The sequence below is a fragment of the Eschscholzia californica genome, unplaced genomic scaffold, assembly GCF_041429995.1.
Source record: "Eschscholzia californica isolate CP2 unplaced genomic scaffold, dmEscCali1.0.p SCAF_5, whole genome shotgun sequence".
Lineage (NCBI taxonomy): Eukaryota > Viridiplantae > Streptophyta > Magnoliopsida > Ranunculales > Papaveraceae > Eschscholzia > Eschscholzia californica.
In genome coordinates, this window is record NW_028238472.1 from 48,533,076 (window position 1) to 48,558,323 (window position 25,248).

The window sequence follows — 25,248 nt, forward strand, 5'->3', positions numbered from 1 at the left end:
ATCATGTCATATCACTATACTTATGTTTATCATTATGCTTTACATTTCACTAGGGTTCGAGTTTAAATGCATTTTATCTTCATCATACGATTGCTTTGACAATTTGAAAACCTTATAGTCTCTTTGTAGATGATGCTTGCCAATAAGAGAAATTCTATGAACTACTAATGCTTAGGTGAGTTGAGCGATGTGAAGACGTGACTTCTTACCCGTGAAGACTTGGATCCTTGGCAAATGCCTATTGGTAATTTAAGATCAGAGTAGTTCGTGGAACTTGCTTTCCATATGTCTTTGTCTTTTGACTTCTATACAAGATTTTCCTCTGTGCTAATGCTTTCTCTCCTCTTTGGCTGATGATCAATGAAAATATGGTGGAACTGGCAGATCGTCTTGTCAAGAATAGTTGGAGGCTAATGGATCTAGTCTGTCTCTTCACGATGTGAGATGCTTCGAGGAAACTTATCAGAATGTTTGCAAAGTAAGCTCTCTATACAATTCAAATTTTGGTTCCCTTCTTTCTTATGCATTTATTACATTGTTGATCAAGTTTTCTACTTTACTTATTCTGTCAGAGGAGTTCTATCTATTAGAGCCACATAATCTTTGTGAAGTGTCCCAGTGCCATCTAAGAATTATAATTCAGTACCTAATATCTCACAATCAACAAATATCTTGAACCGGTGATGATCGTCAAAATTCCATCTGTCACATATCTAATCTTATTGCAATCCAATTACTTTTTTTTTTTATTTTGTAAAATGTAAAATAAGTTTTTTCAACTGTTATTTATAAAAAGGAGAAGACACATTCTCAACTTCAACAAGCACATCTCCAAGTACTTTTATCAAAAAAAATTATGATTATTGAAAATTGAATTCAAGCTTTAAATATTAGAAAACTAATACTCCATCTGATTCTATAGAGTAATAAAATTCATAATCTTCAAAATTCCAACACCTTCTAAAATTCCTCAAAAGTAAGAAAACCCCTAAACATTAATGTTTTTTTTTTTTTTGAAGAAATCAACTACGATCTACGTTAGTCGTTACAAGACATTGATACACCGCGAAGATGTGATAAACACGATAACCGTCTGAGTTAGACTAGTAATGAAAGAGGCTTAAAACCCAACAACATGAAAGAGGTTTAAAGTCCGACGTACGTATTACATTATTTATGCCTTTAATAACTCAAATTCAATAACCACATATTCCACTTCCCGTAGGAATCGAACCTATGACATCCAGGTTTTTAGGATTTATGTAAACACCGTGAATCACTTGACCAACCAATAGTTGACCTAAATATTGATTTTTGATCCATTCATCCATAATCAATTTATCGTGACCAGATTCTTCCTCTAGTCTAAATCACAACCGCCCCATTGACTACAATCATTTTAATATCCTTAAATATTATCTAAAGTCTAAATGGACGGCCAAGATTTCATATTAGTTGACCAATCCGAAAAAAAAAGTGAAAAAGTTCTTTTAACAAGGAGATAATACTATAAAAATGTATTAACACTAATCTCGCAAGCAAAACATTATCATTAGCATATTAATCACTCCTTCTTCACTCTTTTCGGTACCCCTCTTTTTTGTACCCCCAAATCCAATCCCCTCTCTCTTTACTTTCTCTCTCTATCTACTTCCCTGAAATTGCTGGTTCCTTTATGCTTTATCTTTCTCAAATATGTCTAACTTTTTTTAGTTTACTATAAAATTTCTACTTAAAGAACTTTACTTTTTAAATTTTAGTTGATTTTTTCTGTTATTTAGGGTTAGGGTTTTGGTTTACTACTTTCAGATTGTTGTTCTTAATTGAGTTTGGGTATTGAGGAGATAAGAAATGGAGAGGCAAAACAGATACGTTGGGAGATCGAATGCTAAACGAGTATTGGAACAAGATAAATCTGAAGATGATCAGCCAGAAAAAAAACGACCTGCCCTTGCTAGGTATATCAAAATTTTATCTCTCTCTCTCTACTTACTTCTGTTGTTTTCAATTTTCAGTGAAAATTTTTGTTGGGGGAAATGATGAAAAATGAATTTAGTGACTAGGGGTACTTCGTTATTCAGCTCAATTTGGTGGAATCATGTCATTTTTTTTCTCAAGTAGCAATTTTTAATGCAAGGAATTAGGTATAATCTACTTGAGAGTGGATTTCAAGAACATCCAACTTGGGGGTGTAAACTTTTCCAAAAATTGGTGCAAAAGGAGAACTTTTGTATGTTATAAGATATTACTATGAATCCGGAAGCCGTAATTTCGAGTTTCGACCTTGTGAAATTTGTTGGTTTTATAGTTATGGACGATTAGCTGTTTTTGCTTTTATTATACTAAAAAGATTCAGTTGACTTTTTCACACTCACAGAAACACATGTATACAAGTAACTATGAAGAAGAAATGAGTAGATATTTATGGGTAATCTTTTTGGTGATCTAAATTGAAGAAAGGTTCATTGTCATGGTTTGGTATGTTATGGATAGCATTGGATATTAAGACGATAAAAGTTTGGTCGCTAAGTATTGGTTATAGGTGCAGTATTTGATTATTCGTTTCCCTAGTTAGTAAAACACGTGGCTGTAGACTCAAAGTAGACAACTACGAACTCCGGAGTCCGGATAAATGGTTGCAAGTGTTATCTCGTTCTTGAATCTTACAGAATGAATTTTCTCGTAGCAGAAGAAATTGTGCGAGCTCGGTTTTAATTTTTGAGGAGAAAACATACATTGCCAAGGCAGATTTTTGAACAATGTCAAGGCATATTGCGAGTAGATGTGTAATATGCAACAAAGAGGAAGAAACAGTCAGCCATTTGCTGCTAGCCTGCTACATTGCAAACTAGCCACTTACCTCTGCGACTATTTCATCGAAGCGGCAAAGTCTTAATGGTGCATTCCAGAGTTAGTCGGCCTAGCCATATATCAATGATTCAATGGGGTGGTGTGAAAATACCCAAGGGTTGAAAAGAGATATGGATCATAATCCCTATGGCCATATTCTGGTGCATATGGGAAGAGAGAAACACCAAAACTTAAGCACGCCAATCCTATAGCATCCTAGGGGGGGAAGACATTAAAGGAATACTTTTCCACTGGAGCAGACAGATGGGACGGGCCAAATGTAAATCCTACAATGATTTTGTAAACCATTGGGAGACTATGATGCTATAACATAGTTCACCTAGCCTTATATCATCTTATTCTTTCTCAATAAGATATTCATTTTCAAAGTTTCACAAAAAAAAAGACAATGTCACGGCATATCAATCTTGTAAACAAGCAAATTTTAGGTTTCTTCTTTATCATATTGGATACTCCTTTTCCTTTCTAATACTTTTTTAGAGATGCTAGATTTAAACATGATGTGTTAGTGAGTGGTGACACTGTCAGTCATCCATCCACAAGATAAGGGCTAAAAATGAGTTGTTATTGTTGTTTCTCTTGTATGAACCATACCATGAGAGGTAGGGGCTAGAGCGAGAATTGGGTTGAGTATTATAGGAGTGGTGGAGTTTTTTAGTATAATAGTCAAGTTATAGTGTATCCTTAGCTGCCACTTAGTTCTGCATCATTTTGAGTGCTGCTTTGGTAGATGCTCTTAATCTATGTTTTGTGTTTTCTATTAGTTATATATTTGCATGATCCTATTTATTACGATGTCACATAATCCGTGCAGTGTAATTGTGGAAGCTCTCAAGATGGATAGTCTGCAAAAGTTGTGCTCATCCTTGGAGCCTATACTTCGTAGAGTTGTAAGAGACACAAACTTAATTATTTGTTTTTTTGATTGGTGTCGTATTTGTTACACCAGTTTTATCTTCGCCTCTTTGTGGTAACCAAGTGTACTCGTTAAACAGGTTAGTGAAGAAGTTGAGCGTGCTCTGGCGAAAATGGGACCAGCAATGCTAAGTGGGAGGTGGGTGGATATACAATATGAATCTTCACCCTAGAAAATTATTTCATCTGAGTATGAGATTTTGTGAAAAATATTTAGTACGATTGTATGAAATACACGACTCTCAACCACTAAGATAGGAGATCTCTTGGGTCTCAGAATGAATTTGACACAAATTTCTATCTCTTATAATCTTGATAAAATAAACAGCTTTTTGTTGGTTGATGTGCTTCTATTGATGTCAATCACATCTGCCATCTCCTTGATAGCCAGCCTTTTTATTGTCATTTATTGATGTCCACACGATCTTATTGCTCAAGGAAATTGGTCAATTAATCAAGTTGGCATCTTTCCAGTCTTCTTGTTCATTAAGTTCTGCCTGCTATACATTGTCATAGCAGCCTAGATTTATGTCTTTTAGCTTTTAGTTGCAGATTAACCCAAATTCTTAAAGTATGTAGTGCCAAAATTGTCAAGTGCGAAAAGCAGCGTGGAGAAGATATATATGGTTATATCACCTCTTGTATTGCAGAATATAGATAATTTACATAACACATCTAAGGTTTTCTTCTCTAACCGGTTGAGTCTACTACCAGGTCTTCACCACAGCGAATCGAAGGACCCGATGGAAGAAATTTGCAACTTCACTTCAGGTCTAGGTTGTCCCTTCCCCTTTTCACGGGAGGTAAAGTAGAAGGAGAACAAGGTGCCGCTATCCATGTTGTTTTGCTTGATTCAAATACAGGCCATGTTGTAACGTTCGGACCGGAATCCTCAGCCAAATTGGATATTGTTGTTTTGGAAGGAGATTTTAACCATGAAGACAATGATAACTGGACCCAAGAAGAATTTCAAAGCCATATGGTTAAAGAGCGAGAAGGAAAACCACCACTTCTAAATGGGGATTTGCAGCTAACGCTAAAGGAAGGTGTCGGAACTCTAGGAGATCTGACATTTACTGATAACTCCAGCTGGATACGAAGCAGGAAGTTTAGGCTAGGGTTAAAAGTTGCCTCCGGCTACTGTGAGGGCCTTCGTATTCGTGAAGCAAAAACTGAGGCATTTACTGTGAAAGACCACAGAGGAGAATGTAGTTTTCATATCTGCTGTTACATATTTGATGTTTCTAATATATGTCTAAATTCTTTTTGATTCTAAATATATCTTGTGGTCTTTTCAGTATACAAAAAACATTATCCACCAGCACTGAATGACGAGGTCTGGAGACTGGAGAAGATTGGCAAGGATGGGTCATTCCACAAGAGGCTAAATAAGGCTGGAATAACCACAGTTGAAGGATTTCTCCGCCTTGTTGTTAGAGATTCGTCAAGATTGCGAAGTGTAAGTAAGAGTCTAGAAATTGGTTATCGCATTACCAAAATTCCGGGTTCTATTTTTGATGCTCCAACCTAATGTTTTTTCCCTGATTGATGGTTGTAGATTCTTGGTAGTGGCATGTCAAATAAGATGTGGGAAGCTCTTATAGAACACGCAAAAACTTGCGCTTTGAGTGGAAAACTTTATATATTTTATGCCGATGATACAAGGAGTGTTGGTGTTGTTTTTAACAATATCTACGAGTTGAGTGGTCTTATAGCAGGAACACAGTATTATTCGGCTGATTCTCTTTCTGATTCCCAGAAGGTTAGTAACATTACATGTTAATAACCCTTCTGTTTCATATTTCCCATCTTGTGCTTTATAACATTTCGTTAGCAAGTGTTCTATCTTGTTCTTTTTCTTCTTTTTTCCCTACGGCTCAAAAAGCGGGCCTACTACTGCACCGATGTTTTTGCTACATAGTAAACTTCTATGAGAATGTGGTCACTCTACCGTGAAATTCACAAAAGCACTCTTGAAACTCAAGAATCGTCACCTAAATGCTCTATACTTGGACCCATTATTTTTCCTCCACAAAATGAATTACCAGAGTGATAAAGAATTAACCTCAGGGAAGTACTTAAATTGTTAACTGAAATCAATTTTACTTTCTTTTTTTTAAGGTTTATGTTGATACCTTGGTTAAGAAAGCGTATGATAATTGGATGAATGTGGTAGAGTATGACGGGAAGGCACTTTTAAGTTTTAAGGAGAACAATCAGTTGATTGCTCAATCAGAAGTTCCATCGAACCGGCAAGATTATCCTGCCTCATTCAATCAGCAAGCATCAGTTATGGGACTCCCTGGTCAAATTCAGCAGCCTTTAGTAGCTTCGAGCTTGAATGCCGATGGTAAGCAACTGCAGTTAATATGAACTCAAAACCATTTATAACTTGCAGACAAGTCCACTTGATATATCTCGTTCTAGATCTTAAATAGGTTCGTCAAACTTATATTTGCTACATTACTGCAGGATTTAGTGGAAAAACGACAACGAACTACATGATCAATCCTCAACATGCAGTAAACTCTAATGGTGATATACAGTTTGATGGCTCTAATGCCTCACAAAATCATCTAACCACTGCTTCATATTTATCCCCCATGACAAATAACAATAGCCTAGTTGACATGGCTTTGGGCCCCGCACAGACATCCAGTTCGACATTCCAGCCTGTTGGTCCATCAACTGAGCAATCAAATCTTATTACGTCTTACAATGACAATTTTGTAATGGAGGAAGATGAAATTCGAATGAGAAGTAATGAAATACTAGAGAACGAAGATATGCAACATCTACTCCGGCTTTTCAGCATAGGTAATCACAACTCTGTAAACACAACCGACGATATGTTCAGTTTTGCAGCTAACACTCCGTTTGCACAATCATCAACGAGCTATAACAACTACGACGAGGATCAAAATCGCCCGTCAGGGAAAGGAGTTGTGGGATGGCTGAAGATAAAGGCAGCTTTAAGGTGGGGTTTCTTTATAAGAAAAATAGCTGCTGAAAGGAGAGCTAAGAGGGCTCAGATTATTGAGTTAGATGATTAGCAAATATATTCTGTTGGTTTGTGTTAATTACTTAGTTGTTAGCTCAACTAGGGTTTCACTCATTGAAAACTGAAACCTTCATGAAGTGGTGTTAGGTTTAGTAATGACTTTGTTTGGTATACTGTGTCCAATTTCATCATTGAACAGATAGCTCAGCTTGTACAGTTTTGGCATGTATAGTAAGTAATCAACTTAAAAACCAACCTTCTCTCTCTCTCTCTCTCCCTCCCTCCCTCTCTCCCTCCCTCCCTCCCTTCCTCAAAAACTAGAATTCAAAATATTTGTGTTTGTCTAATTAAAGATGTTTGACTTGTCTGAATAACTGATTCATTTTGCATCTATTTGGGTTATACGATTTAGCATCGGACAAGTCAGATACCACCTAGTATTGAATAAGTTGTACAGATCCTTTTCGCAGAGGAACAATCTCTTGAACAAGCGTACGGAAAACATGTCACGTCAACTGTCGGGGCCAACTAGCATTTGCTAGAAAAGTTAGGAAATGTCCTAAAGAAAAGTTAGGTGGCCAGTGGGGTCTCAAAGTGATAATGGCAACGGCTAGAAAAAAGAAAGTTTTTTTTTAAAATCATAAGATTCAAAAGAGCCAAAATCCAATGCTTATGTAGTTCAAAGAGAGACCATCAAATCCCTCTCTCACACCCACACACCCATACACTAGTTCTCCATTAATGTACAAACACCCAAACTTGAGTTTCTTAATTTCATTGAGAAATGATCAAAGCTTTTAAGAAGATCAAAATTTGGTCTAAGAAAAAGAAGAGAAAGAAGACTACTACCCATCACCTTCCTCCTCCTCCACCACCACCACTACCACCTCCTCCACATTGTTGTTTTTGCTCAACAATCCGTCCGTCCGCTCCGCCGTTACCACCATGGTTCAATTACGAACAAACCCACAATTTTCAACCTTCTAATTTTGATCCTCCTATATCACAAACTGAATTTTCATCTTCACAAATTGTTTCAGAGATCACTCCTCTGTTTACTCCTTTACCTCTTTCTTCTTCTACTACTACTAGTAATGGCCAACAATCTTATCAGCAATATATTGTTCCTAATCCTGATTATGGTCTGCCAGTTTTTGTTCCTAGACAAGAAACAGAAAGATCTTTATTTGGGTGTTTTCTTAGTTTTGGCAACCATTTAATTAGTTGCTTCTGTCCTTGTTTCCGTTGTCGAAAAATAACCTCTTGAATCTTGATATGTTTAAAGGGATTCGTGTTTAAGCATTTCCTCGGATAATAATGAGTAAATTTGATCAGATTCGTATTTGGTGGATATATTTGTCTGTAATTCTGCTTGATACTTCATAGATAATGTTGTACTAGGAAACTTATGAAATAATGTTGATATATTTCTCCTTAATAGCAACTGTTGACTCATAAGCTAGAAATATCATATTTTACTATCTATATTTTTTCTTTAATGTTATATAATCCAACTATAGCACAATGTAATCTCCCTGCAAAAAGAAATTAGGGCAGGAGATAACAAAAATGAGAAATTTGAAAGCACCCTATAAGTGGTAATGTCCCTCCTTCCTCTACAAATTATCCTCCAAATGTACATAACAGTTGAGGGGTAGGGATGGGAAACGGTCCGGACGGGTAGTCCACGGACAACTACCCATCTGATCCGAGCAGAACAGACGCAACTCAAACTTGTCCGTTCGGGCAACCGGACCAAACGGACGGACATTTTGATTTTTCTCTGTAAAAATGTCCGTTCGTGGCCGTTTTTTTAGCCAGACATTTCTCTGTAGAATTGTCCGTCCGTGTCCTCAACGGAGTTTCTTAGATGAAAGTTGAATACTTAAATAGAGGGTAAAGTTAAAATATTCTCTTAAATTTGTGATTAAAAGAATATATAGTGAGCTAAAACTCCAAGAAAGAAAAAGATGAGATTGAGTTCTGCCGGCGACCCTTGGATCGGGTGAGTTACAACTTAAAAGACTTTTTAACTTGGTAATTACTGTATTTATAATAATTATAAATAAACAAACATATTATATAGTATATTTCCTTTCTACCATAAACTATTGAAAAGTTCTCTTACAAAAAGCCATAGATGTGGTGCTCATTTTCGAACATGGGTGCCACCAAACCGTTGAAAAATCCAAACCTACTTTTCAAATAATATGTATATATATAGGTACATGAACATACCCTAAGTTAGTAACAATCTCACGCACAAATGAAGAGCCAAAACTTCAATTGTGCCATGGGCAATGCCATCCTCATAGTAGTATCTCTATTCCTATGCAGCTTCACTCTTCAAGCTCATCCTAACAACTTGAAGGGAAATGAGGTTATGCCCGGGCCAGGATACGGCCAGGATAATGGCCACAATCACAACCCCAACTTGAGTATGGAAGCTAGCCAATTTTTGGCTTACCATAATGCAGCTCGTTACTCGCTAGGCCTGCCTCCGTTGCTATGGAACAATCAATTGGCTAGATTCGCTCAATATTATGCCGAACAAAGGCGTTCTGATTGTTCTTTAATTCATTCTGACGGGCCTTATGGTGAGAACATTTTCTGGGGTAGTGGTTATGGTTGGACACCAGCTCAGGCTGTTGGAGCTTGGTTAGCCGAGCAAAAATGGTATGACCGAGGGAGTAATACATGTGCAGATGGTCAACAATGCGGTCACTATACACAAATTGTTTGGGCAACTACCAAAAGAGTTGGGTGTGCTCAAGTTACTTGTGATAATGGTTTGGGTGTTTTTATGATTTGTGATTACGATCCACCGGGTAACTACAATGACGAAAAACCATATTAATTTATCGATTTTTTCTACAGAAAATGTTTTATTTGTTTGTTTGCCATTAATTTTGCGTAATTTGATTATTTGATGTCAATATAATGTGGAAAGTTTCTTAATTAATTTGTTTCGAAATATATAAGCTGTATTAGTTGTGCTTTTTTTTTTTGTTAAAGATAGTTGTGCTAATATTCTTGTTTGAAACAAGCCATATCATGTAAGACTTGATCACATAATTCGGTCAGAGTTAACTAAAATTATTGTTTCTTCTACTAAATGCTACTGGGAAAATGGTACCTTTTAATACATGCCTCTAGCGTAAGTAGCATTTAATAGATGCCTCTAGGTTCGAGTCGACTGAACTGAAACTCTAAATTGAAAACCAGTTTAGGGTTTCCTAGATAGACAGATAGAGAAGATAATGGTGTTGGATGAAGAGCGAAGGAGATGTTGGCCCTGAAGAAGAGAGGAAGAAAAAATTTGACTTTATTTATCTCAGGTTAAGGTTGAAAGTATACGGACAATTGGTCAGTCTGCCGACGATTTTTTCCAATGACAAGAGATAGATAAAGGACACGGAGGAAAACATTTTGAAACGAATAGAAAAAAAAAGGGTTATTTTCTTAATGGCCCCCAACTTTGTGACCAGCTTCCCGCCTGACCCCCTACTTTACGAAAAATACCCATATTCCTTCCGTTATAACACCGTCACTCTCTCTCCTCCATCATGTGTTTCTCTCTCTGCCAAGTCACGCCACATCATCTTTTACACCACCTCATCATCTTTTCCGGCATGGGTCCCTTCGCTGGAGTTTAGAGAGAGAGAGAGGAGAGAATTAAAAAAAAAAAAAAATTTTAGAGAGAAAGAGAGAAAAAAATTTGAAGGTCGCCGACCGGAAATTTGGCCGGCCGGCGACCCATGCCGGAGAAGATGATGTGGCGTGACTTGGCAGAGAGAGAAAACATGATGGAGGAGAGAGAGTGACGGTGTTATAACGGAAGGGGGCCATATGGGTATTTTTCGTAAAGTAGGGGGCCAGGCGGGAAGCTGGTCACAAAGTTGGGGGTCAGGCGGGAAGCTGGTCACAAAGTTGGGGGCCATTAGGGAAATAACTCAAAAAAAAAAAGATAATTGACAATTCTAGAATTATGATCTTGAAGGCCACATAAGAACATTACACAGAAGACAAATATTTCAGTTGGTCACAAGTAGTCAAATTGAAACTATCCCCTAATTTTACAAAGATTTAGAACTTTGGTGGACCAAAAAGCAAAGGGAGAAAATGAAACAAAATAATAAGACACATGGAAACATTGTTTATCAACAAAAAAATAGAGAAAATATTGTACAAATGATAAGACCTAAAGTATTGAATTTGCGATTTAAAGATAAAATGTATATGATTTTGAAATGAAGAAGTTTCAAGGAAGAGAAGAGATAATAAATGACTTTTACTACCAATTTAAAGAGAAGTATTTTTCCAAAAAAAAAAGAGAAGTAGAAAATTATGAGAAAAACTCGAAAAATCAACCTTCCGAAAACATTTCAAACACATCAGCCTGAAATGCAAGCAAATTTCAGTTAGGAAGGAATTGATTTCTAAAAAAAAAAGATCTGTCAAAGATTTTTGGAACAAATTCAATTCCTTTAAATTATTAGTTGTGCACATTTTAAGTTTATGAGTTTGAAATATTTGGCAAAGATGCAATTTTTAGTTTTTCCTTTCAAACTAAAAAAATCTTCTCTCTCAACTTCTTATGTTTTCCTTTTCCTCATCCTCTTCCTTCTTGAACAAAAGGTGGTGGGAATACTAGTTTGGTAACTTGTTTTTACTCCTTCTTCCCCATTTTTTTCACCATGGTTCCCCCTCTTTATATCATTTCTCTCAATTACCCTCCTCCCCGTGCTCTAGGAAGTACTAGTTTTATTAATTTGTGTTTTAGTCCTTGTTTTTCATCTTCTCTACCACCACTCCACATGGGGAATGATAGAGTGTCCGGCTAGAATGCCCACTAAAATATCTAAATTTCCTCATTTAAAAATAAAAGTAGTCCTCACCGTAATCAAATTTTGAAAAAACCTTGTCTTTTAGTGAATCTACGTCCAAGGGCGGAGCCAGGATCCACACCTAGCTCTGGCTAGCCTGTAAATGAAAAATCTAGAAAAGAAATGAAAAATCTAAAAGAAAAGAAAAATAGGTAAAAAAAATAATGGGGACGGAGGGATTTGAACTGCATTCAACACCAATACCAACTAAGCCGCATTACTTTCTTTGTCAAATATTGCCTTCTAACATAGTTATTTGAGAACTAACCCTGGTTGTTTCATACACAACACTACCTCCTAATATAGATATTCTAAAACTAACCCTGGCGCAGCCAGGGTCTCTGTGTAGGTCCGCCCTTGTCCACGTCAGTTGGGCATTTTAGTGGGCACCGAGCTGGGCACTCTAGCATCTCCCACTCCACATTCTCACTCTATCTACTCTTTTTATCTCTCTTCCAGTCTCTCTCCTTCAAGTTTTTGGTAACGGTAAAAAGTTTCTTCACAATTCCGAGATGGATGAGAGCGACAAAGCGAAAAACATAACAGTTATCGGCGGGTGGTTAGGGAAGAAATGACAAAAGGTAAAAAGTCGGCCTCAATAACATTGGCCACTGCTATTTACGGAGCTACTAAGAGCTATTTAGAGAACTGACTATTTGTAGGTACACTTTTTGTTATTTACAGAGTGCTTGACTTTATCACAATTTATTAGGTATTTAGAATTAGACCCCTATTTTACAGATAGGTCTTTCCCTCCATCTAAAATCCTTAATCTCTTCCCTCAAAAAATTCTTAAAGTCACTCTTTCAACTTTTATCTTGATGTGTTAGGGTATGAAGACTTCTTTAGGTAGTTTTCAATGACATCTTGTTACCGATTTATCTTCAATCATATTACTCATGGAATCTCTTTAGCACTTTAGGTAGTTTTCAAAGAAATCTTGTCATAAAAGAAGATGAGATTTTGTTGTCATATTTTGTGTTGGTTCTGGCTGAAAATTTCGATTTAAATTCGGTGGTTCCTGTCGAAAATCCATTTTTTTTTGTTGCCATATTTTTCTTATAGTTTTTGTTGTTTTTCACCGATTTTTTTTGTAAAAATATCACCGAAAATGCTCATCGTTCTAAGCATTATTTCACAAAAAAATTGGGCCGCTCATAAAAGTTAGGAAAAAATGTTGACCTAGAAATCTAAGTTCTTTTTTTGAATAATTACCAGTTCTTAGTTTATCTTACCTCTATAGTTATGTCTTCACTTAGAATGTAGTTATATGAGTCCAATGAAAAGTTGTAGTTGAGTTCTTCTATATCAAACTCTTCCATTAATGAAGTTTCTTGACAACCAAGCTACTCCATTAATGTTATCTTCCTCATTGTTAGTTTCTTCCATTACCAGTGTTTACAGTAGATTATTCATAGTTGTGGTGGTGATTGTTTGGGGGTGGGGGTTTAGGAATGAAGGATATAAAATATATTCTACTCTATAATCAATGTATGTATATTTTTCAGTTTGATCTTTACTAAAATTTGATTTTAGTCCCTATGTGGTTCGTAAATTCAAAGCTTTATTTACGGAGAAAGTGAAAAGATTCCAATGTTTGGGCTCTCTAAAGAGTCAGAGTAGCTCTGTAGATAGTTGTGGCCATCACATTTGTCCTCCACATTGATTTCTCCACCCAAAATTAAGTATGCCCCAAACCAAGCTTGTATTCCCCCAAAGTACCGTCCCATTAAAACCTTGTACCCTAAAACCCCATGTCTCCAAATGCACCGTTGTTGGCCTTCTCTAAACCTAAAAGTCGCAGTCAATTTCTCTCCCCTGCCGAACTGAGGGTTTGGTTGTTGTTCTTCGACATAAAACTCTGGTTCTACTCCATCAATTAGCAGGTAAGCTATCTCGAACTACCCTTCCCCGGATCTTATTCATCTCAAAACCCTAATTTTTGTCATCCCTCAACCTGATATAAACTGAATTAATGAACATGTAACCTTTTATGTTTATGACTGGCTTTTCTTTGTTGAATATCACATCCTCATAATTGTGTCTTTTTGGAGCATTCAAGATTTAGGTATAAACTGATTCTTTGAAAAAATTTTGTATGAAAAATTAAGTTTTGTTTGGTGTTTTTTTTGGATAATAGTGATTTTCTAATTTGATGATAGTGATTTTCTAACTTGTTGGTAGTGTTATTAAGTCCTACTTACATGTAGTTTAGTTTGCTTCTAGGGGATATAGTGATGGGAGACGAGAATTTTCCCGAAAGCTCCAAAAGGGAGCTAAAAAGAAGAGAAATGCATAAGAAGAAAGCGAAATCTGGAGGGTTTGAATCTCTGGGTTTGAGTCTTAATGTGTTTAGAGGGGTTAAAAGGAAGGGTTACAAAGTCCCAACTCCAATTCAAAGGAAAACAATGCCACTCATACTCTCTGGTGCTGATGTTGTTGCTATGGCGAGGACTGGATCAGGAAAGACTGCAGCTTTCTTGGTTCCGATGCTTGAGCGTTTGAAACAACACGTCCCTCAAAGTGGTGTTAGAGCTCTCATTTTGTCTCCTACTCGAGACTTGTCCGTCCAGACTCTAAAATTTGCACAAGAGCTCGGTAGATTTACAGGTTAGTTATTTTTTTTCCTTTTTATATTCTCCTGTGTTGAAGTTGGGAAAATCTTTGATGAAGCTAACTTACCTTAGATTTAATGATCTTTTGATTGTCATAGCGGTATTCATCAGGTTTCTTTGAGTTGATAGAACAATTAGCGTAACTTTTTCGTTTCGTATTAGTTGTTATTGCGACCAATAGAAATGATACTTGGAATGGAATTGGCGAGCGGGATTTTCTTTTGGGATATTTGCAGATCCTGTAGTCACTGCCTCAAATGGTGGTTTGGACATTAAGTTTGCATTTGAAAAAGTTAGTGATAGAACCTTTGTCGCTGTGGGATTGGGAGCTGGGCTTTGGTGGGTGAGGCAGCATAAAATCTAATGTTAAGTTCCAACATCGTTTTTGGGATTCTAATAAGGGTAATAACTCCTTGGGGCAAAAATTTCTTTTATTAAAACGATCCAATAGTCTTTTTAGGCTTCACTTCCCTATAAAGTTTGCCCAAGTTCGCAGAAGGGTGCACCATCAAGGTTTGCCCAGATTCACACATATTTTGGATTTGGTTCGCAGAGATTTGCCCATGGAGCCTAAGCCTAAATGATATTGAACATGGACACCAATCCTAAAAAAATTGGCATGTCTTGTTAAAAAAAACCAACACGAAACTTAGTCTTCGGCCTAATTTCCTGTTTTATATTGTTACTACTTTTTATTTTCAATATCTACATTATGTAACTCAGCAAAAGCATCTCTTTTTCACAAATTGTTTTTTTTTTATTTGGAAAAAACTGTATTGAAAACTTAAATATATTTTTCTACAGATCTTCGTATCTGCTCACTAGTTGGTGGTGATAGCATGGAGAGCCAGTTCGAAGAATTAGCACAAAATCCTGATATCATAATTGCAACTCCTGGTAGGCTCATGCATCTTTTGTCAGAGGTTGATGACATGTCCTTGCGCACTGTGGAATATGTGGTCTTTGATGAAGCCGATTCTCTCTTTGGCATGGGATTTGCTGAGCAGTTGCATCAAATTCTCGCACAACTGAGTGAGACCCGTCAGACTTTGCTCTTCAGTGCAACCTTACCGAGTGCGCTTGCTGAGTTTGCCAAGGCAGGATTACGGGATCCACGTCTTGTACGACTTGATCTGGAGAACAGGATTAGTCCTGACCTAAAGCTTTCCTTCTTCACTTTACGTCAGGAGGAGAAATATGCTGCAGTGTTGTATCTAATCAGGGAGCAAATTTACGCTGATCAACAAACACTGCTATTTGTTTCTACTAAGCATCACGTGGAGTTCCTCAATATTCTATTTAGAGAAGAGGGTATCGAACCTTCTGTATGCTATGGAGACATGGATCAAGATGCCCGCAAGATTAACGTCTCGAAATTTAGGTCAAGAAAGACTATGCTGCTGATTGTGACTGATGTTGCAGCTAGGGGTATTGATATCCCATTTCTTGACAATGTTGTGAATTGGGATTTTCCTCCTAAACCTAAAATTTTTGTTCATAGAGTTGGACGAGCTGCCAGAGCAGGTCGAACGGGCACCGCATTTTCTTTTGTTACTGCTGAGGACATGGCTTACCTTTTAGATCTCCACCTCTTTCTTTCAAAATCAGTTAGACCTGCTCCAACTGAGAAAGAGGTTTTGCAAGATGGGGAAATATTATCCAGAATGAACGAGGCAATAGCTAATGGAGATACTGTCTATGGCCGTTTTCCGCAGACTGTTATTGATCTTATTTCTGATAGAGTTCGGGAAATTGTTGATGGGAATGCAGACCTAATTGCCTTGCAAAAGACCTGTACAAATGCATTCCGCCTTTATTCAAAGACAAAGCCTGTACCCTCGAGGGAATCCATAAAACGAGCAAAAGCTTTGCCTCTTGAAGGAATGCATCCTATTTTTAAGAATAAAATGGGAGACAATGAGATAACAGCACTTGCATTTTCAGAACGGCTGAAAGCTTTCAAGTGAGTTTTCTACGATTCCAGTTTAAGCTTCATTCCCAGCTAAAAATTGCTTTATGTTTCACCCATGAAGTGATTTGCTTATGTTCTTCTAAGAGGTTAATGATTTCTGGGTTAGTGTATTGCTGTAGTTGCTAATGTTAACAACTTGATGAGTTACAGACCAAAGCAAACCATCTTAGAAGCAGAAGGAGAAGCTGCTAAGTCAAAGAATTCACATGTAACATTTCTTCACTTAACTCAATTATCTTTTTAGCTATAGTTGTTGACCATTTTTTTTAACAAGTGCTGTAGTTTACCATGATAATGATGCCATGTTGTTGAGCTTGTATTGTGTCAACATTGTTTTTTTTTGTTGTTGATATTCTGCATGCTGATATTTTTTCCCTCCTGGCAAGGCATGTTTCCCCTGTAAGTCTTTGTCTTCAGTGTCCAATGTTATATGTTACTTTCCATTATCCTGTGCATGCCAATCAACTACGCTCATTTGTTTTTTTCCTTGAACATGTATTATTAGAGTGATTTATTAGTTGATAAGCTGATTCTAATTTTGAGTCAATGTTGTAGGTTTTTCTTTTTTATAAGTGATTAGGAACTATAAGAGAAAAAAGGAAGAGGAAAGAAAGATAAGAAAGTAGAAAGGAAAGAAGAAAGAGGAGAAAAAAAAATTAAAATTGAACTCTTCCTTCTGTAACTGAAAGCATTGAGAAAAAAGAGAAAGCTATTGGAGTTCCTAATTTTAGTTTGGGCTTTGTTGAGGGCGGAAGGCATGGTGACGGGGTGGAGGACCCTGAAGTTAGGAGGGTGGGGCGAGTAGCTGCGCCAATATTATATAGATATATAGTTATTTTACATTACCATATAGAATATTGCCTAGTTTTTTTTTTTTGTATATGGACTAGGATAGTCATTACAAGGTTACAAGGTATTGATACATCATCAAGATGTGATAAGTACGATAACCGCCGAAATTAAACCCTTAAAGGGCAACCAAAGGGGCCTAAAACCCAACTAACAACTTTATTTAAACTCAAATTCAATAATTGTGGATTTGCACTTCCAAGGGACCGAACTTGGGACCTCCGTGTTGCGGAGTGAGGGTCCATCCTCTAAGCCAAATGGTGGTGGACAATATTGCGTAGTTATTGTGCATGCATCAATGTCTTATTCTACTATTTTACATGTCTTCCATTCTTACATCCAACTTATAAATGCCTCGGAGATAACATTTTGTTCATCTGTGTTTCTTATTTTCTTAATTATTCTCCTAATACACTGTCTCAAGGGACTAATTTACTTTTCACACCATCAGTCTTTAATAACGATCATGTTTTGCCCTGCAGGGTCCTGCCAGTCAATGGGTTGATGTCATGAAGAGGAAAAGGGAAATCCATGAAAAGATAATCAACTTACATCACCAGCAATCCAACGATCAAGTGGCAGAGGTACAGTTCTATGTTATGTATGATGTTTTGCACAAATTTCAGCCGAAGTTTGTGTTTAGGAGCATTCCCATGAAAACACAAGGACTGTCTTACGTTGTAACAATAATTCATGGATATGTGGTAACATCATCGTAAACAAATTTTACCGAATTAGATATCTCCAGTAACCTCAGCCTCGCATCATGAACCGCTTTTGGATCCAGCCTTTCACAACAATCGACATTTTGATTGGATTCAGAAGTCTCCTGCAGAATCGGTGCTGTTTGGCCAAATAGAATAGCTATTGAGTGCTTATCTGTCTGAGTTAATACCTAAAAGGCAAAATAAACTATTTGGGTGTTCACATAAGATCATGGGAATGAACGGTGGGACGATATGCCCAGTCTTGGCAGTGCACCACTTGAGGACCCATGTACTTACTAAAATAAATTTTCTAAATAAACAACTATTAATAAAGACCATAATCAATACATGTATAATGTATTTATATTCCCAAAAAAGATATCACATATGCAACCTAGATCTGCAAGAAGGGGATGGCAGAGTTCTATTGTGGATTCACTCGCCGTTATGTAATAGAAGTATGCTTCTGACTATTATTGGATGGAGTCCCAAGTGAAATTCTTCTCGTTTAGGAATGAGAACAAGCAGGATACTAGAGTTATATGATAGATGTAACATACTAACATGTCTTTTATTTTCTATTGTCATGTATAGTTTGAAATTACCATTTCAGAATAAACTACCACTTCCGAGTTCTGATGTTTCTTTCTTTCACTTGACCCTATGTAACCCTTTTATGTTATTATTCAGGTAGTTGAATCAGAAGTCACATTTACCAAGAAGAAAGCAGGTTAGTGGTTACTGCTTTTTTAAGTTGACATTTAAAGGTATTTTTAAGTTGACATAGTCCATCTTTCAAATTATTTTCCTTGCGTTCTTGCATCTTACTGATTGAACATTTGTTGGATACCTTTAATATGAGATAATTTTGATAGTGGTAACTGCCTAGAGTACTCTGCTTTTCTTGTTACGGGAATATGCAACTCAGAAGAATTACTTTTCTCAATATATATTTTTGCCCTGCCTTTATGCCAAGGAGTGAAAGATTTAGACATGTAAGATTGAGACAAATTGACTACTAATGAACTGGTTGTATGTAATTTAGACTGAGAGGGCAATCCAAAATAGTTATTTCTAATTTAGACTATATCATGGCCTCATTCAAAAGTTTCCAGGTGTGTAGTGCTCCTGGTTTGGAAGATAGGCTTGTTTCGATTTGGACAAAATAGGTTTCCATGTGAGTCTGTCAGAATCTCAAATAGTTATCCGAACCAATGTTATCATAAATGTTACCCCCTTGGTTGCTGCTTACCTTTTTCATTTTTTATTTTCTGGGTAGTTCGGAAATCCTATGCTAAATTTAGCTTACGGGTTTTCCAGCCTTAATTAACCCAACGTTTTGTAAAACGCTGTAGCGTTAACAAGGTGAGGAGTTATCTTAAGTAAAATAGTTAAGTTGACCTTTATGAAGTTCGGATGAATAAGACCATGTATAATCAAAGAAAATATGTACTTCGAAAAATTCCGCCAAAACATACCTGGAAATAGGAATGTAGGATAGCTTACCGAAAAGGTATAGCTCTATGTCACATACTTAACAGTGTAGGCTACCTCGTACCCTGTAGCATTACGGTGAAGACCCATCCAGTTCCAGTAACACTGATTAAGACTCTTGACGGATAGCTATACTTTTTCTTTAGACTTTAGATTTGTTAACCTTAGGTGTACGAGACTAACAGGACCACATTACCCTTCTAAAATAATATACAGTTGGAAGCAGACAGCTTTTCTTTATATGTAATAGATAAGGAGGACTGGAGGAGCTAGATTTTTATTTGTTCACTTTTCTTGAATAAACAACCATGATAGATGGTTGGAATTGTATTCTGCTCTTCTTGAACGACTCTTTTTCCCTTGCATTGCAGCAAAATGTGATTTTCTACTGTATTAACATTCTCCATCTCCCTGATCCTTTTTATATTGCTAATTGATGTTAGATATTGTGGGTTCTAAAAGAAAGGCAACTTCCTTCAGGGACGATGAAAACTACATAAGTTCAGTACCGACAAATCAAGTATGTTAGCTTCCTTCATTCCGCATTTTCTGCTGATTATGTTGATCACTTCCTCCTTTTTTCCATTTGGTCACATATCCATAATCTGTAATGTAGATTCACGTAAATATCCTCAGATCAAACAAACGTATAAGCAGTCATAACATTTCTTTTCTTTTTCTTTTTTTCTTTTTTTATGACGAGGATAGCTCTATCCAAATTTTGGAGCTTGCTAGTTTTGACCTTGTACTTCACATTGTCTTGATATTGCGATCTTTACTTCTTCATCGATAGAAAAAGATATACGATGTACTTTTGTAAAAGATCGATAACCATTCTCTGGGCAATCAAGTAGAATTAGTTTTGCCTCGTGAGTCATCAAGATTCGGCATAAAGATGACTGCAGAAAATCTGGAATCACAAAGAATACATTTTTTTCCCTTGTACACGAATCATTTGAGTAGAGTGACCATATATTGAGAAGTTGCTTCCCTGCATCTTCTCTTAGTTTAGTTTCACTTTTCCATGTAGCAAGCATAGCTTCGAAGCTGAAACACTGTTTTCTTATGTTCTTCCACTTTCAGCATATGGAGGCAGGGCTCTCTGTAAGAGGTAATGAAGGATTTCAATCTAGCAGGTATGGAAAGTATTATCATATTTAACTTGTCTGTTCCTTGTGTTTCTCACTGCTTTTTTTTTTTCCTTTTACTTTTTGTTGTTACTAATGCAAAATCTTTTAGATGTTGCTGGATTTCGTTGACAAAAGAATCACAATAATTAGTATAAAATAGAATGGAAAAGAGCAAAATACCTCACAGCCTTGCTTTCAAAGTATTCAAAAAAAAGAAGGGGTCAGGAAAAACTTGTTTGCTCACGTTATCAGATATGCAATTTTTTTTTTGTATAATCTGAACGTTAATCTTAGTTAGCTCGTTGAAAATAATCCATTAACAACTCCTAGATTTAGTTCCTAAGCTTATGGCTTATCTATATCCTTTTTAACTGTTGGGCCCTACTTATCATTCGAAAAGATCATATCCTCTGTCGAAGTTGCGGTGGTGGCAAGGAATGAAATTTCGGTTTCGGTGGAAATTTCGGACGGTCCAAAAGTGGAAACGTTTCGTAGAAATGTTTCGGTCAGTGTGGAAATCTTACAAATCTACAGAAATGATAGAAATATGATGCAATTATGTATAACAAGATTATTAAATCATTATGATGCATAAAAATGATGTTTAACATTATCTAGTAGTTTGAGGGAGTATTAACAATTACACGGTTACTTCCGGGGGTAAATTGAATAATTTTTTGGCTATAACACCCAAAAGATAACATTCTTACTGATAATAATTAACAAACTATGTTAGTTTGAGAAGGTATCGTCAATTACGCAGTTATATTAGAGGTGTTACTAAGATAAAATCAAGGGCCCTAAAATCAATTTAGGCAGAATTGAAGGCGTTAAGGGAACTATTTTCTCCTGGGTTAGGAGAATTGATAAGTTTGAGAATGTATCCTATCTAGATGTTGTAGTTCATTGGGAGGCTTGGATGTCGTGAGATATCCGCTTTAAGCCACCCCTCTCTCTGTATATAGCTTTTTCTCCTTTAATATATTCATTCTAAGTTTCAAAAAAAAAAAATCAATTTAGGCAGTTAAGTCAAGGCGTAAATCATTCAAATAGATTTAAAAACCATGGAAAACATAACATAAAAATCAAGAGAGATCTAAGAGAAGTGAAGATGAAAAAGATGAAGAAATGGATATGTTTCTAGTATTAGTTTCTCCCGTTTTTTTGCTAGATTTCTACTATGTCGGTCGAAATTTCCATCATGTCGGTGGAAATTTCGATATTTCCAACAACTTCGGTGGAAATTTCGATCATGTCGGTGGAAACTATGCAGGAAATAGTTGTAAGTGTTATTTCGTGCACCTAATCTCATTTTAGGAAACGTTTCGCGAAATTTCGGTGAAATTTCGGGAAGTTTCATTCCTTGGGTGGTGGTATAATTGAAATTGCTCTGCTGGTGATATTTTGATCATTTGATGATGCTGCCATCTTCCATAGTAGACTCATAATATGTTTTTCAGCAAAAAAAAAGAAGTCACTATGCTAACAACTGAAAACTAAAGCTAGTTTGTTATTGCTAAAAAGATTGGTCGGCTAGTAGCTGTAACTGAATTACCTCTGGGACCTGTACTGTTGGATAGTAAGAAGCTGAGTGATGCTATCTGCCCTACATTCGATTTTCTCTTGTATCCCTTATCGGCGACTCAATTTATGGACCTTCCCCCTCTGTGTTGTTTCATAGTCGATTTTGGGAAAACATGAAATCAAGAACTGTGTTTATGTATGGATCATGATATGTGTTTATTGACATGGGCAACATATGTAGGATGGATGCTGCTGTTCTTGATCTAGTAGCAGATGACAATTCTGGTATCAAAAAACAAAAAACAACATACCATTGGGATAAGGTACTTTATGTACTTGTATATTATCTGTTACTTTTCAAGTTCTACTTTTTTGCCAAAATTCATTTTGTGAATGTACTTGGTTTGACAGAGGGGTAAGAAATACGTCAAGTTAAACAATGGTGAAACCGTGACGTCCAGTGGGAAGGTATGCTCTCGAACTCTATGCTAGATTTGTATTATGAAACCCATGATTTGATTTCTTTCTAACACAACATCGGGTTGGTAGAAATTTTCATTACATCCTACTTTCACCCTTAACAGGGTAGCAGCAAATAATCCTGCTAGGAATTTACCCAGTGAGAGTTGTGGGTTCTGGCTGCTTTTAAATCTGTTAGATGTTGGGTTGGTGTCTAGTTGATGTTGATCTTTGTAGTCAAGCCTGGGAGGTAGACTCCAAACAAAAAAGAGAACGTTACATGACATTTAAATTGCAATAATTATATAATGGAATAATGGATATTAATTGAGAATTAATGGAGGTTGGAGTGGTTGTCTGGATTAGTTTTTATGCATGATGGACTGGGCAAGTCCGAAGGTTTGAGATTTAAGGAACCATTCACTAGGTCTCTTGGTATTTGATTATCAAATTCTATCAATGTCTATTTATTGACTCATCGGGCTTGGATTAGAAAGCTACTTTAATCGATTATTAGAATGCTTTTGAAGTTTCATTCTTATAATTCTGTACAGATCAAGAATGAGAGTGGCTCAAAAGTGAAAACAAACAAGACAGGAATATATAAGAAGTGGAAAGAGCGATCTCATAAGAAGGTATCTCTTGGGCTAGGCAGCGGGGAAGGAAATTCTGATGAACGCGGAGGTTCAACAGGTAATGCCCCAAACTATTCGAAAGCGATCTTATTTATTTCTTACCTCCCTCGTTCTACATGTCTTAAAAATTGATTGATGTGTACTCGTCGAGATGATCCAGTAGATTTCTGCCTTAGAGGCTAACACATCTGAGGTAACAAATGCAGAGAGAAGATTCTGGCTAAATCTTTATTTGTAAACATATATTACTTCAAGAATCTTAAGAAATATCAAAACTTTACTGAATGTGTTGTTTTCTCTCTTTTGAAATTGATATAGCCTCTCGCTTCTCTATAAGTTGTTTTTGACTATTTCTCTCCCTGCAGGTTATCGTCCGATGCGAGGTGGTATGAGTAGTTCAAGAGGAGGGAGTTCAAGAGGCGGAAGGAGTTCAAGAGGAGGAAGGAGCAATCGATCTGTGCCAAATGCGCACGTACCTTCGGAATTAAGAAATCCTGATCAAGTTCGGAAGAGAAGACAAGAACAAGCAAACAGAGGTTCCTTCTCGAAAAACAAACCCTCTAGAGGGAAAAAGTTCGGGAAAGGAGGAAACAGAGGAAAGAAAAAGTAGAAATGGCATCCATGAGTACTTTTAGGTAATTGATGGCCTCTTTTTGAGGCAAGATTTTGATCCTGTTTTTTCCTGCCATCTTTGTAATTTTCAGATCTTTGAATTTTCATAGAGTATAATACACTAATGCAGCTTTTTAGGTAAAAGAATTGACTTGTATCTATGAAGATTTTTATGGTAAAGCAAGTTTATATTCGTATTTCGTAGTAACTTCTCTAATCATTTCTGAAATACTTTTGGTATTGTACTATAATATTAATGAGCTTGGTGACATACTTACATCTATAGGCAAATTGGGTTAGGGGCAAGAGAGCAGTTCTAAAGGCGGCTCCTGCAAGTGGCTTCCTTAGTGGTGGCCAACGTGTCGTTCCGTGGCAGAACGGCATGCTGACAGGGCGTAGCGTGGCAAGCAAGCCAGTCACGCTGGCACGGCATTGGAGTGTGCCGTGCCAAAGCTCCACATTTTGGAGCACGACACGACAAATTGACACGGTATGATATGTGCCATGTTTACAAGACGTGGTCCAGGTCTTGCACTCTGGGGAAAGGGGAGGAGTTACCATCCAAAATTTGAATGATTATGACTAACCTTCTAAAGTTAGGGATAGGAGTACAAGTTATAATAATCAAATTTTGTAGGATCATTTCGTAAATTACTTGGAAGTATGGGTAAACCTATTAGGATAGGATCATTTCATAAATTACTTGGAAGTATGGGTAAACCTATTAGGATAGAACTGCATTCACTTTTAAGTAAAGAACTTCTATTTATTGATTAATGTAGTTATTTTTCATAAATTAAAATAATTCATTTTTAACGGATTAGTATGGCCGTGGAGGGTTAAGAACGACACGAGCCGTGTTGTCGTTTTAACTGGTTGTGTTTGACGAATTTGGAAACTTAAATTTTTGACCGCAACGGCCGGTTGAACTGTGATGGGTCGGTACAACATGAACTGTTTCCTTGTCGTATTGCCCTTTAAACTGGCCATGGGGATTCGTTTTCGGGCTGACATGATCTGTTGGCCACTACCATGCCTCCTTCACCAACTTCCCCTCAAACCCTCAAATTTCTCTGGCACGAGGCGCTTTTCGATTAAGGGCCTAGCCATTCACTTGGGTTCTATGATGTATTTATTTGCTATGTTTTTTACTCTTATACTTGATGTATTATGGTTCCGTGGGAGAATGCTTTAAATCTTAGTTTTCACAGTACCAACATAGAAATCGGGACTTGGGGCATTACAGAAACTGCGTGGATCAACTCGAATTGTTAGTTAAGGGTATCTTTTCTTTATTGCTGCTGGATATCTTACTCCTACCACTTTGTTCTTTGTTCCCCAAGACTACCCTGAGCTCTTCGAAAAAATCAAATCTTTGATGGTCCTATAATATATGATTTGAGTTATGAAGCCTTTGGGTGGGCATTGGATGGGCATTGAACTGTTTACACCATCTGATTTTTGAGATTCTCATGTTCTATATAGCCGAAAAGAAACTGGAGATTGAACTCATCTCTCGCGCTCGAAAAGAGAAGCCACAATGGCTGAATCTATGTCTGAATTAATCCTAGTATCTCT

General features: G+C 36.8%; 2 protein-coding genes and 1 pseudogene across 3 annotated transcripts; all 3 read left to right on the forward strand.

Annotated features, from left to right (window-relative positions):
• Positions 1 to 1,497: 1,497 nt before the first annotated feature.
• On the forward strand, positions 1,498 to 7,042 carry LOC147540019 (calmodulin-binding protein 60 D-like). The gene is made up of 8 exons (XM_086641981.1): positions 1,498 to 1,958; positions 3,686 to 3,761; positions 3,867 to 3,925; positions 4,501 to 4,994; positions 5,085 to 5,245; positions 5,345 to 5,548; positions 5,908 to 6,136; positions 6,259 to 7,042. The coding sequence occupies exons 1-8, from the start codon at positions 1,852 to 1,854 to the stop codon at positions 6,837 to 6,839; spliced, it is 1,911 nt and encodes a 636-aa protein (XP_086498107.1). The 5' UTR covers positions 1,498 to 1,851; the 3' UTR covers positions 6,840 to 7,042.
• A 2,011-nt stretch (positions 7,043 to 9,053) lies between these two features.
• Positions 9,054 to 9,644, forward strand: LOC147540020 (pathogenesis-related protein PR-1 pseudogene; annotated as a pseudogene).
• Positions 9,645 to 13,310: 3,666 nt separating this feature from the next.
• LOC147540021 (putative DEAD-box ATP-dependent RNA helicase 29) lies at positions 13,311 to 23,899 on the forward strand. 2 transcript variants are annotated; one of them, XM_086641982.1, is made up of 12 exons: positions 13,311 to 13,559; positions 13,889 to 14,283; positions 15,093 to 16,251; positions 16,411 to 16,468; positions 17,592 to 17,693; positions 18,507 to 18,546; positions 19,754 to 19,830; positions 20,394 to 20,446; positions 22,206 to 22,287; positions 22,376 to 22,432; positions 22,978 to 23,116; positions 23,424 to 23,899. In XM_086641982.1, exons 2-12 carry the CDS (start codon positions 13,911 to 13,913, stop codon positions 23,666 to 23,668), a joined length of 2,385 nt encoding a protein of 794 aa, XP_086498108.1. In that variant the 5' UTR covers positions 13,311 to 13,559; positions 13,889 to 13,910; the 3' UTR covers positions 23,669 to 23,899. The 2 variants fall into 2 exon arrangements, with proteins under 2 accessions (XP_086498108.1, XP_086498109.1); XM_086641983.1 differs by having other exon boundaries at positions 13,900 to 14,283.
• The last annotated feature ends 1,349 nt before the right edge of the window (positions 23,900 to 25,248 follow it).

Coding starts and splice junctions, on each gene's coding strand:
- LOC147540019 (XM_086641981.1), top strand. CDS start 1,852: ATGGAGAGGCAAAACAGATACGTTGGGAGATCGAATGCTAAACGAGTA. Junction 1,959..3,685: donor AAACGACCTGCCCTTGCTAG/GTATATCAAAAT, acceptor TAATCCGTGCAG/TGTAATTGTGGAAGCTCTCA. Junction 5,549..5,907: donor CTCTTTCTGATTCCCAGAAG/GTTAGTAACATT, acceptor CTTTTTTTTAAG/GTTTATGTTGATACCTTGGT.
- LOC147540021 (XM_086641982.1), top strand. CDS start 13,911: ATGGGAGACGAGAATTTTCCCGAAAGCTCCAAAAGGGAGCTAAAAAGA. Junction 16,252..16,410: donor GAACGGCTGAAAGCTTTCAA/GTGAGTTTTCTA, acceptor GATGAGTTACAG/ACCAAAGCAAACCATCTTAG. Junction 23,117..23,423: donor TGAACGCGGAGGTTCAACAG/GTAATGCCCCAA, acceptor CTCTCCCTGCAG/GTTATCGTCCGATGCGAGGT.